At 31.4% G+C, this 18,286-nt stretch overlaps 1 protein-coding gene across 1 annotated transcript in view; it reads right to left on the reverse strand.

Moving 5' to 3' along the window:
* Positions 1–18,286, reverse strand: part of LOC117172066 (microphthalmia-associated transcription factor) — a 310,163-nt gene that overhangs the window by 178,008 nt on the left and 113,869 nt on the right. Inside the window, exon 3 of the mRNA XM_033359813.1 lies at positions 14,930–15,137. Coding sequence (XP_033215704.1) covers positions 14,930–15,137 — 208 coding nt within the window. The remainder of the gene's footprint in view (positions 1–14,929; positions 15,138–18,286) is intronic.

Consider the following 18,286-nt stretch of genomic DNA (forward strand, 5'->3'; position numbering starts at 1 on the left):
CAATACGCCAATTAGCACAAATGGTAAGTTCCGACAGTGTCTACAAGTGTGTCTACTGGCCGCTAGATGGCAATACCGGTTTCATATGTATACACCTGGTATAAACAGGGCCCGAAAGCTTGCAGGTAAAATCCTAACCATGAGCGGAATTCGTGTGCACCGCTTATAATTTAATCTTTGGCGTACTAAAATCTTGTTTTATGGCATAGGCCTTTGAGTTTACTTAAATTTAAATGTAGAAATCTACAGTTTACTGTCGTCATTTTTGCATGTTACATGAAGAATAGACAGGAGTTTATTATGGTTTCTAAACTCTAGATAATCCCTCTTTCTCATTAGGATTTATGGCAAGGAAAAGAGCTTTCAGAACATAGACAAAAGCCGTTGTAAATAGAATGAAGTTTTCCAGTGTATAACAAATAAAGTTACAAAATTTCGGGGGGGGGGGGGGGGGGGGGGGGGGTACTTGAGCTCCCTCCGGCCCCTAGCTAAGCCGCTGTTCTTTACTCCAATTTGACCAATAAGCACCTGAAGTTTGATCAAACATTTACAAAAATTTTGTAAGAAAAAATATTCATATAAGCTTGAAATTCTTGTCATTCAATTATATAAATTTAAAGAGAAACAAATGTATAAATTCGTAAAAGTATGCAACCCTTGATACAATGCAATGGCTTGAATAGCGAAAACTATCCATAAATCTGCAAAATTTGCTGATATTTATTATTTCATTTTTTCATGTATTGTTTAAGGGCCCTTTCAAAAACTACAAGCCACTGACAAGGGATTGGGGCCGGGTTAACGGAAAAATGTATCACCATATGGAAAATAGTAAAAAAAAACGTTTTTTTGAAATGATTGGAAAACTGAAAATTTGTGATTTCATTTTCCAAATAAAGCATCTAAATACAGACTTTAAACTCTTTCCCAAATCAGCCTTTTTAGAAAGAATTCCTCTTTTTACCCCAAATTCTCGTTTTTCTCGCTTCTAGATCTCAAGAAGAAAATCCAAATATTTTTAGTATAAAATTAAAACTTTATTATTTATTACAGAATTCATCTCTGTTGGTTAAAAAATTCTACTATTTGGTTGAAGATTTAATTATTTTTTTGAAAATTTGTTTTTATTTAGTTGAAACATTTTTTTTACTACAAATTTAATAAATAGATTTCCTTTTTTTGAAAATTCAACTTTGTGAAACATTTGTTTTACTGGATAAAGATTTCACTATTTGTTTGAAAATTCGTGTTTTTATTAAAAAAAAAATCATCTGAAAATTGATATATTCATTCATTCATTTCTTGTTATCTAAAAAATATTGTTGGTTGAACTGAAATCTTTGTTATTTATAAATTCGAAAATTTGGTTGCAAATTCATTTTTGTATGTAGCAGATTAAACCAGATGGTTAAAGTTTAACTATGTTGTTGGAAATTTCACTATTTTGTTGAAAAGTCATCTTTCTGTTTGTAAATTTAACAGCTTCATTGAAAATTTATCTTTCTGGATTAAGAATGCAAGATTCGACTATTTTCTTAAAAACGTAACTACTTGTGGTTGAAGTTTATTCTTCTTTTGTTTGAAAATTAGACCATTTGTTTGAAAAATCGTATTTGAAAACTGAAAAATAAACTATTTGGCTACAAATTTGTCTCCGTTTCTCGAAAGTTCAGCTATTTTGTTGTCAATGCAACTGTTTGATCTAAAATTAATGTGTAGCATTTGTTGAAGATTCAACTATTTGGTTGAAAATTCATTCAGGTTTAAAAGTCAAATGTTTTCTAAAAAAAATGCAACTTTTTAGCTTGAAAACATAACTTTATTCTTTAAAAACTTATCTCTTTTAGTAGAAAAATAATCTTTTTTTTTTTGTTGAAAATTGAACTACTTTATTAAAAATGCATTTTTTCTTTGAAATCTGTTAAGACATTATGTTTAAATGTTTTTTATTTTATTATAGATAGTTAATAAAATTCTTAATTTTCCGCTAGGCAGCTAAATCGTCTTTATTAATATATTTTTAAAAGCTGACATAAGAAAGAGATAACTTCACTAAAAATGTATTATAAAAATACCTTAAAGGAACGAAATAAAAGCTGATTTGCGTTTAATAATTATTTCCATCAAAATTATTTCATTAGTTATTGAAATACTTAATATGTAAATATAATAATAAAATATAAAATATGGAAACACGTCTGGTGAAAAAGTAACAAAAATTTTCCAATTTGCCAGAGCAGTATCAATATAATATAAAAAAGGGTCAATAAGTCCCCTTATACTCGATACACGTATTGCGCATAACTCTGAATGGAGAAGCTTTGAGAAAATTCGAGTCCAGCACGTTCACATTAAACACTGCGCTTCTGGTTTTCCAATCACGAGTTTTCCGCGCGCTACAATTCAATTCGCCCACGGCCAAAAATGTCACGTTAAAAGTTTATTTCGATTTCGATGCCAATCCAGCCGATAATTGTAAACTGAAAACAACGACGCTGAAAAAGTTTTCTTAACATTCGACAAAATCGTTCCATCTACGATAGAAAGATGCGTTTTTAACGTATAAATAATTTCTACGTATATTAAGACTAGGGAAATTCTTTCATGGTTTATCTTAATTATTGTAATTAAAAGAGGGACAAATAGTTATTAGTAAAATTGAGCAATAAAAAATAAATGAAAAAATAATGGTTTTTGATATTTTCAACGTATCAACAGACAGTTTGAGACAAATAAATTCATATTTGAAAGGTATTAGTACGGAACTAGATAACCAACAAACTCAGATTTTTTAAAGAGAGCGAAACAAAATTCTGCAAAATCGACATCACCACAAATAAAGCAAAAGCCCACTCTCGAGCTGAATTTTTTCTGAATTTACCCAACAAATTTAGCTTTAAAAAAGTGATCCGGTTTTGAGAAAATAAATAAAGAAAGAAGTTTAAAATCTTAAAGTTACGCCAATCACAAATGGCAGCAGGTTTAACTGCTGATCCAATTTAAAAATCAAATTTTTATTTGAAAGAAATGATAAAAACTGATATAAAAAAGTAAACCATATTCCGAGAAAATCGACTGAGAACTTGGTGATTAAAAATAAAATTTTCAATATTTTACAAATACAAAAACTTACTTTGGCTATATGGAGAGATGGTGACTAAGAAGTATAAAATCAAATTAAACTTAAAAGGTATTCTGTTCAGAGAAAATCAAAAAGATAAACACTTGAAGAAATATCAATGCTAAAAGGTTGAAACAATTATTATAACTCTTTTAAAATTGTTATTTCAGAAAAAAATAGCATAAAAGTAATATGGTATTCTTGACTCGCGAATAATAAAGCCTTATGACATTAAGCATTTTAATTTAAAAGCCTAAAGATTCAACATATTTGAACTTTAATTCTTCATTAAATATTCAATTTTACAGCATTCAAAATTTTAAGAATTCTAATTGAAGAAGTTCAAACGAAATAATTGTATATCAAAATAAAAAAATCTGTGTTTGTTTTTAACATTTTAACATTTAAAATTGTTCATTTTCAAATTAAAAGCAATTATTATTTATACGTTTTGAATTTGAAGCTTTCAAACTTGATTTTTTAATTTGAAATTTAAAGCGTTCCCAATAATACAATTTCAAATTAAATACGCTTTCACTTGAACCATTTTGTATTAAAAAATTGTATAATGTCGCATTGAAAGAGTTTGAAATAAAAGAAAATTCCAATTAAATTGATCCAAATTTAATAAATGTTGCTAAACTTTTTCATTTTAAAGGCATCTAACTTAAATTTTCACTTTCAAACATTTGAATGCTTATTTTGGTCTTGAATTTCATATTGTACAATACTGAAAATACCAATTTCTTATTTGAAGTGGTAGCATATATTATTTTCCTTAGTTTAATTTATTGTATTTTGGGTGCATTATTTGATAATATTGGAGTTCTAGGGATTCTAACTTGAAATTTAAGAATTTTAAGTGGTTTAATTTTAATTTTTTCTTGTTAGCAATATAAGACAGAAGGAAAAAAAATATCTTAAAATATAGAAAAGAATTCAGCCCACTTTAAAAAAAAGGGAGAATTTCTTGAGAAAATGGGCAAAAATAAGTAAAAAAATTGGCCAAAACCTCCAGATTTTCCAATAGCTTAAAAGCTAATAAACCCCCGAAACTGTTATAATATAGTGGTTGTTGTGTAAGAACTACTATTCTTATTTTCGATCGTTTCGAGAAAAATGAGATTTTTTCAAGTTAAAAATGATATTTCTTCGATTTTAAAATTAAAGCACAATTTTTCTTTGCATTGAAGTTCGAGAACCTTAATATTATCATGGAACATTTCTTTTACATTGTTATTGAACTAAAAACAAAAATTTTCAATAATAAAATGTTGCAGTTAATTAAAATACATACAATTTTAGTATTTTTGATCAATTCAAATATTTTATTTTTTATGGAAAAATTTGTTAAAATACACGAAACAAACAACTAGTAAGCGTATATTTTTATAATAAATATTTCAGGAAGAACAATTTTCGACTAAGAACTGCTCCCCATATTTTGTGTCGTTATTTGAGAAAATCGAATTTTGATAGTTAAAAATAAAAAACTTGGTTTCTCAAAATTGCGTAGCAAGATTTTTTCTTTTTTGGCCTAAAAGTGCAAGCACTTTTGAGGTGAGCTTAATGGATTTTTAAATACCCCTAATACAGCAATATTGTTATGGGCAGTATTTATTTGATCGCGGCCTACCTGGTCGTCTTATCCTCTCCACTCGACTTGTCCTCACGTCCCTGACTAAACAAATCGCTTTACGGAGCTTTGCCATCGGGGGCCCCTTTGTCCATTTAAGGCATAAAATGCCAAACATAAAAATTCTATCGTTTTGCAATAAACAATTTAAAAATATTATATTCGGATCCTATGTTTTTTTTCGATTCCGACGATATTTAATTTGCAATCAAAATATTAAAATTAGAATAAGTTATGGCAGATTTTAGGTTATGTTTCGACCCTGGCAACTAGCATTATGGAATTTTCGATCAAATAGTTGAAAATGCGTCAGTTTATTTGGTAGAAAATTTGTCTGTTGACAATTCAACAGAATTATGAATTTATATCTAATTGCCTAGAAGAATATTATACTTGAAAAGATATATTTTCAACAAAAACTGGAATAGTGGAATTTCAGATTAAAAAATGAGTTTTTAACAAAATAATTGATTTTTAAACCAAAGTAGATGGAATCCTCGAATTTTCATATTAAAAATTTAGTTTTCAACAAAATAATTTTATTTTTTAAATTAGTTCGACTATCAAGTTGTGAAATTAATTAATTGTTTAATTTCTTATTAGAGTTTTAAATTAATCATTTAACTAGGCATTGGTTGTAATGATTTTTTCAACTATACAATGTTATCATAATGAATACAACATAATAAATTATATCTAATTATTTTAATTTATTATTATTGTTTTAAAGATTGTTATTTATATAATAATAATTAGATGATGATCTTCAAATTCAATATATTATATATTATGAGCTATATAATATCAATATTATAAATATTTTACATGAATTTCATTATATATATAGATATGTCGTAGCCCAATAGCCGACCCAGTCGATTATCCGACTAACTGGCCAGTCGGCTAATCTTTGCTGAAAAGCCGACTCTAGTGGACGGATGAAAGCAGCCAACCAGCGGACAGGATGCTATTCGACTAGAGCGTTGCAGCCCAGTGGACGACTATGCATACGGTTTATCATGTATTTTAAGGATTGAGATTTTTCATTTAGTTTTTCATGAAAATATTCTAAAGGAAAGTTGATAAAAAGAGTTCCTATTACAAATGTAAAGCTATTCACAAATTAAATTATATATTTATGTGACACGAAGTGTATTAATATAGAAATCTTAAATAAAAAACTATCCGATTTTTAAAATTGGCAAGGAAAAGTGCAAAAGAATATTGTGTCTTTTTCACTGCTTTTTTAATCAAGATAATTAAAAATAAAATTACAATTTTAGAAACATAAAAGTTTTTTTAATCTTTCGTTTCATTTATGTTCATTCAATATAATAAAGTGTACAAATAAGAGAAAGTGAATTAAATGATACACTAGCTTCAAAAAAAGCTATTTCACGTAAAATCTGGATAATTATAATTAAGAAAACGATAAAAATATGAGATAAAATTGTTAATTTTAGTAATCGGATAATTTTTTATTTAAGATTTCCGTACTAACGCACTTCGTGTAACGTAACTACATAGTTTAAATTGTAAATAGCTTAACATTTCTAATAGGAACTCTTTTTATTATTTTTTATTTTGAATATTTTCATGAAAAACAAGTGAAAAATCTCAATCCTTAAAATATATGATGATCCGTATGCATAGTCGATTAGCCGACTGACCAGTTAGTCGGCTAATAGACTGGGTCGGCTATTAGTGCTACGATATATATATATATATATATATATATATATAACGTAAGATATAGGATAAGAATTATTAAATAATAAAAATTAATTACTCAGGGACGCAAGGAGAAGTCGAGTGGAGAGAGTAAGACGAGCCGGTCAAATGGAAATCGCCCATTTTTAGTTCACAATCGGAGAAAAAACTGTTGTGCCTGAAGTATAATTAGGAATTGGGTAGGGGCAGGTAAGCACTTCCGGTTTACCTCACGTTGAAAAGCTGTATGGAAATGCAATAGTAGGGCTCTAATAGTAGGGCTCTGATAGTCTACTCTACAATCACTCGGTCAAAAATAGACTCTAAATTGCTGCTTAATTGAGATTATAAATCAGGTAAACGTATCTAGGTATGTACCTTATGGATTTTCTACAGCTATATATAGGACAATAAACAAATCTGGATCAGAGGGCGATTTCCATTTTATCGCGGTGCACCTGCTCGTCTTACCCTCTCCACTCGACTTCTCCTCACGTCCCTGACTGAGCGAGACTGCTATGCCGGGCTTTGCCAGCAGGGGGGCCCCTTTGTCCTAATGAGGCATAAAATGCGATACATAAAAATGTTATAGTTCTGAAATCAGCAAATTAAAAATATTATATTCAGAATCTATGTGTATTTGCGATTTCAACGATATGTAACTTGCAATTAAAATATTGAACTTAGACTAAGTTATGGCAGATATTAGTTTGTTTTGACCCTGACTAAATAGCATTATGGAATTTTCCGTAGAATAGTTGAAAATGCATCAGTTTATTTGGTAGAAAATTCGCCTGTTGACAATTTAATACTCACCCGGTGGAAGTAATTCTCTTATATTTTCCATATTATAATGTACCATAATAAGTATATTCATTTTAATTATATTCCCTAGAAAGTGAAGTTTCATTTCCTTTTAATCGATTGCCCTTGTGTTTAATACACTAGTGTATCCCTTATTTTTCTGAATAATTTTTTTTCAACCCCTAGTTCTGTTCGATTGCCCAAGAATCGACCATCATTTTTAATATTATAAAATTATTCTGTATGTCTATACGTATATGTGTATACTAAATAACTTATATTGTGTACTGTTTTTTTAATGATTCGTCTTTTTGGTTTAAAAATTCAAGTACTTGGTTTCAAGTATAATATTCTTCTAGGCAGTTGGGTAAAAATCCGTATATTCTATTAAACTTTAATAAGGCGAATTTTCTACAAAATAATATCGGCCATAACTTAGTCTAATTTCAATATTTTAATTGCAAGTTACATATCGTTGGAATCGCAAAAAACATAGATTCCGAATATAATATTTTTAATTTGCTGATTGAAAAACTATAAGATTTTTATGTATGGCATTTTATGCCTCATTAGGACTAAGGGGCCCCCGCTGGCAAAGCCCGGTACAGCAATCTCGTCCAGTCAGAGACGTGAGGAGAAGTCGAGTGGAGAGGGTAAGATGAGCAGGTACACCGCGATGAAATGGATACTGCCCGGATCTGACCGGGTCGGCCATCCCCTAGCAAGATCTTCACCTATCCGCCCTTGTGCAATGCACACATTGCTGTACACTGCACATGAAGGCCAAAAATATTTTAATTTATAATAAAAAAAAAGTTTAAATTAAAATTTTTTTAAATACGATTTTTCAACAAAATAAATGAATTTTCCACTAAACGAGATAAATTTCCAATCCAAAAATGATATAGTTAAAGTTAAAAAATAAAACATTAGTTTTCAAGAAAGTATTAAAATTTTCAACCGAAGAAAAAAATGTTTAATGAAATACTTGAATTTTCAAACTAAAAGAGAAATTTTTACCTTAAAATAGAGTTGCTAAGTTTATAGTTACATAAAATAAATGTTTTAAAACAAAAAAAATGTATTTAACCAAATATATAACAGTTCAGCTTTCAGTAAATTAACTAATTTTAAATCAATTAAATAAACTTTCAATGAAATAGTTTGATTTTCATCCAAGCTGATTAATTTTCCATCAATAAAACTACATTTCTACCAAAAAAGATTAATTTTACAGAGTTTTATCACTACGCTACTATTTTGTAACGTATCAGTGAACACGGCACATGTCCGCGGCTTCTCATACGAAACCGCCGAGCGGCATCAATTCTCGAAACGCTCAAATCAAGCTTTCTGAAATCCAAGTTCAAGTGTACATGAATTTTTAACTATAAAAGATCAATTTTCAACCAAATATAGGATACTTCATTTTTGAGAGAAAAAATTAATTTTCAATCAAACAAATGAATTTTCATGGAAACGTAGAATGAATCAACCAAAAAAAAAGAATTTTTAACAAAATAGTTCCACAATTAAAAATAAATAGTTCAATTTTTAACAAAGAAATATGAATTCTCAACGAAAAAGGTAATATAGTGTTCACATTCAAACTAAAGATGATTTTAATTTTAAACTAAAAACAATTGAATTCAACAACAAAAAAGAAGATTTTTCAACAAAATAGTTGAATTTACAACTCAAGAGATTAATTTCCCACCAAAAAATACAAATTTTTAACAAAACACATGAATTTTTAAAAAGAAAGATATATTTCCAACCAAAAATAGAATAGTTCAATTTTCACTCAGAAAAATTAATTTTAAACGGAAAAAGGAGTTTTCAAAAAAACACTTCAATTTTTGACCAAGAAATAATTTTTAATCAAAGAGATTATGTTTCAACTAATAAGATTACTTTTCTACCAAAAAGATAGATTTTCAACGAAATAGTTAAATTTTTACCTAAAACAGATCGATTTTCAATATGAAATAGAATACTTAAGTTTTCAGTCAAAAAATAATTTTTAAGCAAACAGATGAATTTTCAAGAAAGTTAAATTTGAATCCGAACATGAAATAGTTGAGTTTTCAGTTTAAAAAAATCAATTTTCAGCAAAAAACAATAAAAATTTTGAGCGAAAAGGCTCAATGTTCAACAAAAAAAGTTTATCAACAAAAATGACGAATCATCAGCCAAAAAAAGGAATGAATTTTTAACAAAGTATTAACATTTTTAACTAAGTAGTTAAATTTTCAACCAAAAAAGATGAATTTTCAACAAAAAAGAATGACCTTTTAAGAAAATTGTTTGATTTTCAAAAGAATAATAAAATTAAGTACAATTTTAATTTATCGAAATGTACCTGACTCTGTTAACTTTTTCCTAATATTTCGTTTGACTTTGCCTTACTATTCTTTAATTCCTTAACTTTCTAGAATTTCCTGACATGTAGCAACTCTAATAAATAAATGCTCCATCTAGTACGAAGGCTCTCATCCGAATATAACTGAGCGCCAAGCACTACTTAACTTCAAAGATCAAACGCGAAGTTCTTAACACTTGCATATGACCACGTGGGATGCCATCAGACAAAATTTGCAACACAGTCAATTTGAAAAAAATTGTCAGTAATATGGTATAATTTTAAATTAAAAAATTATTCTAGATGAGAGTGACGACCTCGTTTGGACTAAGTTAGATTTATTTAATTTAAATTATGAAAATCATTTCAACATTTCGCTACCAGCGCTGGTACCCTCATCTGTGTTACGAAATTAGTTTAATAATACATAATAAAGAAGAAAAATGATTTTTGAATCTATTTACAGATACAAGATCATAACTTTCAAAAAACGTTGAAAAAATTTTACCTTTTTTAAGCCGCATTTATTAAAATTGCAATGATTACCAAAAGTGGTCGCCACTCTTAATTGCACAATTTTTAATATCTGGACATCAAACGAAGAAGATCGAAAAAATTGTTCTCATATACTAGGCAGTCTGATAAGTACCTGAAAATTCTAAGAGATGGCATTAGTATTCACTAATGTGAACCATATTCGTCGAGCTTGATCCTTCAAATGACGCCTGTCAAAACTTCAGCCATTTATGTTTACGCATTTACAAGTTACAGCACTGAGAAGCGACTAACCTCCGAGTTTTTTTTAATATGGAAAAATCTGAGTTTAAAGTTTTGATCAAACACTACTATCTTAGCAAGAAAACGATATCCGAGACCAAGGCCAAGCTGGATAAGTATTACCCGGACTCTGCACCGTCGATTGGATCGATTCATAAGTGGTTTACCAAGTTTCGTTGTGGTCTTACGAGCACAGTTGATGCTGAACGATCTGGGCGCCCAAAAGAGGTCACTACACCAGAAAATGTCGAAAAAATCCATGATATGATGTTGAATGATCCCAAAGTGAAATTGAGAGAAGTAGCTAATGCTGTAGGCATATCATTGGAACGTGTGGGCAATATCGTGCATTCAGTTTTGGGCATGAAGAAGCTGTGCGCGCGATGGGTGCTGCGTTTACTCACAGTGGACCAAAAACGAATTCGTCTGACAACTTCCCAGCAGAATTTGGCATTATTTTCGCATAAGCCGACCGAGTTTTTGCGCCGATTCATGACCATAAATGAAACCTGGATCCACTACTACACTCCTGAGTCAACACAACAGGCAAAACAGTGGGTTCCACCGGGCCAAAGTGCTCCGAAGCGTCCAAAAACGTAACAATGGGTCGGAAAGGTTATGGCCTCCGTACTTTGGGATGCACATGGCATAATATTCGTGGACAAGCAAAATTGCATGAAATCGGCTTCGAATTGGTTCCTCAGCCACCGTATTCACCAGACCTGGCCCCCAGCGACTATTACTTGTTCCCTAACCTGAAGAGATGGCTCACCGGTAAGCGTTTTTACTCAAATGAGGAGCTCATAGCTGAAACTGAGGCGTATTTTGGAGACTTTCCGATCGAGTACTTTTCGGACGGCATCAAAAAGTTAGAAAATCGTTGGACTCGTTGTATCGACCTAAAAGGAGAGTATGTTGAAAAATAAAACCAACTTTGGCCAAAAAAACGTCTCCGTGTTTCATTTTTCAGGGATTTATCAGACTGCCTAGTAGACACTAGAGTTGTGCAGTTCTTCAGTTTGAATTTGCAATGCTAATTGGTACCATTTTGGTCACGCTGAAGGTGGGTTTCCGTATGCGCGACTGAAGTCGCGTTACTTCTTTTGCAAGAAACTAGTCACGCGATTAGTGATTCTTACGGGTTTCCTACGGGGCATCAGGAAAAAAGCGATCAGGTCAATTTTCATTTCGTTCTCTGTAATTAGTCCAGTTTGAACATCTGCTGCAGTAGGTTGTACAGTAGCACATGACAGCATGAATCAATTAATAACACAGCCACACAAAAAAAAGTGTGCGGACCTGGTATACACATGTATTCCTATGGATTTTGGGGCGCTAAATTCAAATTTGGTATCAAAAATCACCCATCACGTCATGGTTGAGCCAGTACCTCAAAAAATGACGAAAAATCATGCACTGAGGCAAATAAATTTCAAAATAATGCCAGTGATGCAAATTTTCACTTTAAAAAAAGCCGACAACTGTGAAGGATTAACCCTAGCCTGATATCAACTTATTTAACATAACTTTACCCAACAGAACCTGACCTCACCTAACCTGAATTAACAGAAATTTATTGAACTACACGTAAAGTTCTGGAAGCATATTTTCCCAGTAGCAAATGTGTGCTACATAGAATAGGTCAACTAGAGCCTAACCTAGAAATAAATCTAACCTAGCCTAACCTAACATAACCTCACGAAACACAATTAAACTGCTTGTGTTCTCCCGTTGTGTTTGCGATACCGTTTGAATCAGCTTGGGCTTAACCTGCAAAGAGGTCAAACTTATCCTAACCTAAAAAACCTGACCTAACCTAACCTAACTTAACTTCACGTAACATAATTAAACTCATTGTGTTGTCCCGTTGTGTTTGCGGTACCGTTTCATTCAGCTTCGGCTTAACCTACATAGAGGTTTAACCTATCCTAACCAACAAAACCTGACTTAACCTGACCTAGCCGAATGAAATTCAACCACACGTGTAGCTATGTAAGCGTACGGTTCTCAGTCTTAAATGTGTGCTATATTTAATAGGTTAACTCGATCTTAACCTACAAATGAATCTAACTTAACAGAACCTAACGAAATTTTGCTTAACGCAACAAAACTTAACTTAAGTATTCCCGTTGTAATACAATAAAATTCATTTCATTGTACTGCAGGTGGTTAAAAATTTAGACGCACATTACTCATTTGAAGAAAATTAGAACTACAAGTAGAATTGACCCCATTTCAATTAACCTGACAATGTTGGTATCAATTAAAATGTAGAACTGTAAGTTAAACATGCAAATGTATAAGAGTTTTATTCAAAAAATTTTTCTCTCTTCTTTTCTTAGATTTAAGGGATATATTTATACTGTCTTTCGTGTTTACATTTTATCTTGCTTTTTATCGTAATTAAATTGATTTATAGACCTACTTCAGTCTATTTTATGCCTGCTATAGCGTGTCCTTTTTTCTTCATTTGTAGGTTAAGATCGAGTTAACCTATTAAATATAGCACACATTTAAGACTGAGAACCGTACGCTTACATAGCTACACGTGTGGTTGAATTTCATTCGGCTAGGTCAGGTTAGGTCAGGTTTTGTTAGGTTAGGATAGGTTAAACCTCTATGTGGGTTAAGCCGAAGCTGAATGAAACGGCACCGCAAACACAACGGGACAACACAATGAGTTTAATTGTGTTACGTGAAGTTAAGTTATGTTAGGTTAGGTCAGGTTTTTTAGGTTAGGATAGGTTTGACCTCTTTGCAGGTTAAGTCCAAGCTGATTCAAACGGTACCGCAAGCACAACGACACAACACAATCAGTTTAATTGTGTTTCGTGAGGTTAGATTAGGTTAGGTTAAGCTAAGTTAGATTTATTTCTAGGTTACGCTCGAGTTGACCCATTCGATGTAGCACACATTTGCTACTGGGAAAATATGCTTCCAGAGCTATACGTGTAGTTCAATAAATTTCTGTTAATTCAGGTTAGGTGAGGTCAGGTTCTGTTGGGTGAAGTTATGTTAAATAAGTTGATATCAGACAAGGGTTGATCCTTCACAGTTGTCGACATGTTTTTAAAGTGAAAATTTGCATCACTGGCATTATTTTGAAATTTATTTGCCTCAGTGCATGATTTTTCGTCATTTTTTGAGGTTATGGCTCAACCATGACGTGATGGGTGATTTTTGATACCGAATTTGAATTCAGCGCCCCAAAATCCATAGGCATACGTGTGTCATGTTACCAGATCCGCACACTTTTTTTTGTGTGGCTGTGTAATTAATCTTCTCGAGGAAGAAGAAAAAGAAGAAGAAGAAGAGGAGAAAGTACTTCTTATGCTTTTATTGAATGAGATAAATCGAAGTGAAATTCGAGAACTTTTTTTAAACAGGGAATCGAAGGGATTTCAGAAAATTTTAATTGAGCGGCATCTTTATAGTGATGACACAATGTTCCAAAAAATGTTCCGCGGTAATATCAGCTAATTTAATTACATTGGTTGAAGATCTTCAGATAATAACAAAATATGCATCAAATTCCCGTTGAAATATTAATGATTTTGCTTTTAAATAAATAATTTAAAGAAATATTTAACAAGATTTCAAAACAAATTTTGATATATAAATAACAACTGAACAATTCGTAATTTTTATCTTCTAGTTTAAAAAGTCCCAATTAAAAAAAATTGTAATCCATCAAGTTTTAATGCTTTTCACTAAAATTGCTTAAAATTATATAATTTAACAAAAAATTTAATTAGGTTATTCATTTTTCAAATTAGAGCATTGAAAATTATAGCGTGGATTTTTTTGAACTTTCGATCTATACAATTTATGAAAGTTAGAATTGTTTGTAGAATTGTTGTTAGAATTGAGAAAGTATTTGAAAAATGTAAAATAAAAACACACTTTTGAATATTCAAGTCGCGGCGGCTGGGCGGTTAGACTGCTTCTCGCGCAGTCTAGTCGCCGCGATTTATAGCCGCCCTCGGGGTCCCTACCGTCGCGCGTCGGATTTCGCGCATTAGGAAAAAGCGCCATAAGATTCAGTGAGAAGGAGTTATAAATTGAAACGCGCGATTTGAGTAGCTTCACTGGAGTCGCGCATACGGAAACCTACCTTTAGAACATAGAATTTTTTAAAATTATTTTCAATTCAAGAAGAAATTTAAGCTTTTAAGCTCTCTTTATATGTAAGATTTCTCAAAATCAAAATTATTTAATTGGTTATGCAAGTACATCCACCTGAAATGTAATTCGATTTTGAAAAATTCAAAATGACAATTGAAATCGCACTTCAGACGGATTTAATTTCAATTTTTAGAAATCTAAAATTCATAAAGAACTTGGAAGCTTCAATTTCTTCCTGAATTAAATTTAACATTAAAAAATGCAATGTTCTAAGCGTGTACAAAAAGGTATCAATTGGCACTGAAAATTCGGGCTGATGAACTGCACATTTCTAAGAGAAACTACTTTATACGAGACGAATGGTAATAATAATTAAATATTATTAAAAACTGACTTGCAAAACTTGAGGTGGAACATCAACTCCGATAGTTGGTAAAGGTGTTGGTGGAACAGGTCTTGGAGGTGCAGCTGCAGGTCTTTGTTGTTGCAAATTTTGTCTGAATTCAGCTTCTCGTCTCTCTTGTTCCTGCAGCTGCTCGCGCATCAACTGCAGCTTTAATTGTGTACGAGAAGTAGGTGTTGCTGTCTTGAAGGTCGGTGGACTGGAAAAAAAATTTTATGAATTTTTCTACATTTTTCTCGATTTTATGCATCTCTGTAACTTCTTTCCAAATTTTTAATCATTCACAGAAAATCGCCGATCCTCCATTGTACACCGAAATCGGTGTTCAAGTGAGTTGCAACGAATTTGAGCCACACAGGTTCATTCGGAGAATTTAAGGGAAAAGCATCATTTAGACACTGCTTTTTCTCGTCCAGAGCAACGTGAAGTGTCGTCCACAAACTGTCAGTCACCTGTCAAGATGATTTTGTCGGGCGTTATTTGGGTGAAATAGATGTTGATAAGCAGGTAAGTTATAATGATAATTCCCTAACTTTTAATTTCCTCCCATTTACCAGTGACTATTAGTGTCTTGGAATAAAAATTGTACTTTAAGTGATATAATAACCGAATCTTAGGTTAGTCAAAACCTACATCACATTCAAACCACCAAAGCCGGGATGTAAAAACTAATTCGTGACCGTCTGCATTGAAATTGATGCCTGTTCGTTCGAAGAAATTTCCTCTGGATTTTCTATATTACAAAAAGTGAAGTTAGCTGGTGTTGAAGTGAAAATACCTAATTGTATATGTGGACGGTCATGACTTTTTCTACACATCCCGGCTTTAGTTTAAATATCGACGGCCATGACTAACCTAACATTTGGAAGTTGCTTTAGGAAGTTATCAATTTATTCTAAGTGACCAGTACACACTGTTAAATGAAAGAAATTTTAAAATCAGGTAAATATTATTTCAATTAGTTTCCTTATTAACAATTATTTAGTCTAATATCGCAATGCGAATAGTTGCTTTGATAGGTGTTCAGGTGGCTGATAGCCCGGTTCAGGACTCCACAATTCTCGGCATTGAGCCAAAATTCAGTCTTTACATGATACTTTCCCCTACATGCCCAGATGTGGACCTACGTTCAGAGGTATACATTTGAGACTTGAAAATTGTTTCAAATGCTCATTGGGAGACCTATGAAATCTGAGCTGCAACAAATTTAACACCAGCGTTTTTCTGTGTTGCTTTCACTCACTATTTTCATTAACTTCCTTTAATTTATTACACTGACAATAAAAATGCCTAAGCTGTTTTTAACTATAATCCTTCTGACCATCTATAATCCAACCTTAAAGACTTCAAAAAAATTCCAGTCTCTAGAGCATTCACTTTGCATTATCATCGCAAATTACACACGTGCAACACATTGTGTAGAAATAAACGAGTTCTTTCCCAGAAACTAGCTCGAGAGATAGCTAGTAATTATACAAATTACGCAACGAGATATTAAAGTTATAATTCACAATACATTTATTAATTTCTTCGGAAAAATTACAATGCACTTAAAACAATTGAAAATACTAATTTGTGAAAGTTTACAAATGAGAATATAATTATATTGTTAACATACTTGTCGAATTTTTGGAAACGTGCGCATATAAGGGATCATTTATAAACTACGTTACATATTTTGAGCCATTTACCCCCTCCTCAACCCCACATTGATACCAAATGATTTCGTTATGCCCCCCCCCCCTCTCCGATTTTACCCTTTTTACGGTTATACTGATTTTTTTTGTCTCTGTAGAAATTTAAGTTGCCTATATACGTATATTGTCTACGTGACCGAGTGGGGAATTATAAACATTGGTAATAAATCAACAGTCAAGTATTCAAATTTATCTAATTAAATTTTATGTAACACTTATTCCGGGCATTATTGCATTTTTAAACTAAGAAAGATAGATTTAACCGCAAATATAATAGTTGAACTTTTCATTAACAAAAAATAAATCATAAAAAAACGAATTTTCTACCAAATAGTTGATTTTTTTACCAAATTATTGAACTTTCAAGACTAAAGGAAGAATTTTCTATACAAAACACTTGAATTTTCAACTAAACTTGATTAATGGAATATGTAAATTTTCAATTACCAAAGTAATTTTTCAAGGAAAAAATGAAACTTTCAAAAAAACAGTTCAATTTCCAAACAGAGATGAATTTTTAACTAAAATTTTAAATAGTCAACTGAAAAATACATTTCTAAGAAAGTAATTCAACTTTCCAAATTATTTGTCAAGTTTTCACCAAAAAAAAATAAATAAATTTAAAAAGATGATTAATTTACTACCGAAAAAAGAGGAATTTTCAATCAAATTCAAGAGTTCTCAACCAAAGAGTTAAATTTTGAAGAACGCTAGAAATGTTTTTTTTTGTATTTAATTTTTAAGAATGTAGTTCCATTTTAAAACCTAGTTGTTAAATGTTTAACCAAAAGGATGAATTTCTAAACAAAAAGATTAATTTACTACCATAGAAGACGAATTTTTTATAAAAAGAAAGAATTTCTAAACAAAAATATTAATTTACTACCAAAAATGACGGATTTGAAATAAAATTCAAGAATTCTCAACCAAAAAGTTAAATTTTCCTCTAAAAACCTAAAATTTTAAACACGGATTAATTTTCTACCAAAAATACTCATCATCTGGAAACGTAAAAAAAACGTTACCATTTGTACTTTTACGGAAACAATTTCTCTAAATTATGAAAGGTTCATATATGTGTGATCTTACTTTGACTGGGACCCTCCCCCCCCCTTTCCGTTAAGAACGTAGATTTGGTGAGAAACCCCTCCTCCAAGTGGTAACGTAATTTATGGAAAATCCCTTAGCCTCGCAGCCATATTAAAAATGTATGGAAAAGCGTCATATGGGAAGAGGGAAGGGGGGAAGAGGGAAGGGGGGAAGAGGGAAGGGGAGAGGGTGGAAGGTATAAAGTAGAAGTTATAAAAGTACGCTACGTAATATGTGTACGCTCCCTTTTCCAAAAAAGAAACTGCACTATGTCAAACTGAAATTGTTTCAAAAAACAAACTCCGGATAATTAAGTTCTACATGTGCGTCAAAACAGGTTTTTGAAGCTAAAAATGTTGGTAAAGTAGCAACATAAATACATCCGCTAAGTGGTTCGAGTTACGGTCGCCAGATAGTTCTCACATCCTCAAAGAGTAGAGCAAACAAAAGAAAATGGTGTTTAGTTAAATAAAAGCTCCCACCCGCAACCGAAGATGGGAACAGGCTAATTTAATTAAATAGGCGTAACAAGCACATAACTCTCAAGTTAGACTACGAGAAG

The sequence above is a fragment of the Belonocnema kinseyi genome, chromosome 4 (genome assembly GCF_010883055.1).
Source record: "Belonocnema kinseyi isolate 2016_QV_RU_SX_M_011 chromosome 4, B_treatae_v1, whole genome shotgun sequence".
Lineage (NCBI taxonomy): Eukaryota > Metazoa > Arthropoda > Insecta > Hymenoptera > Cynipidae > Belonocnema > Belonocnema kinseyi.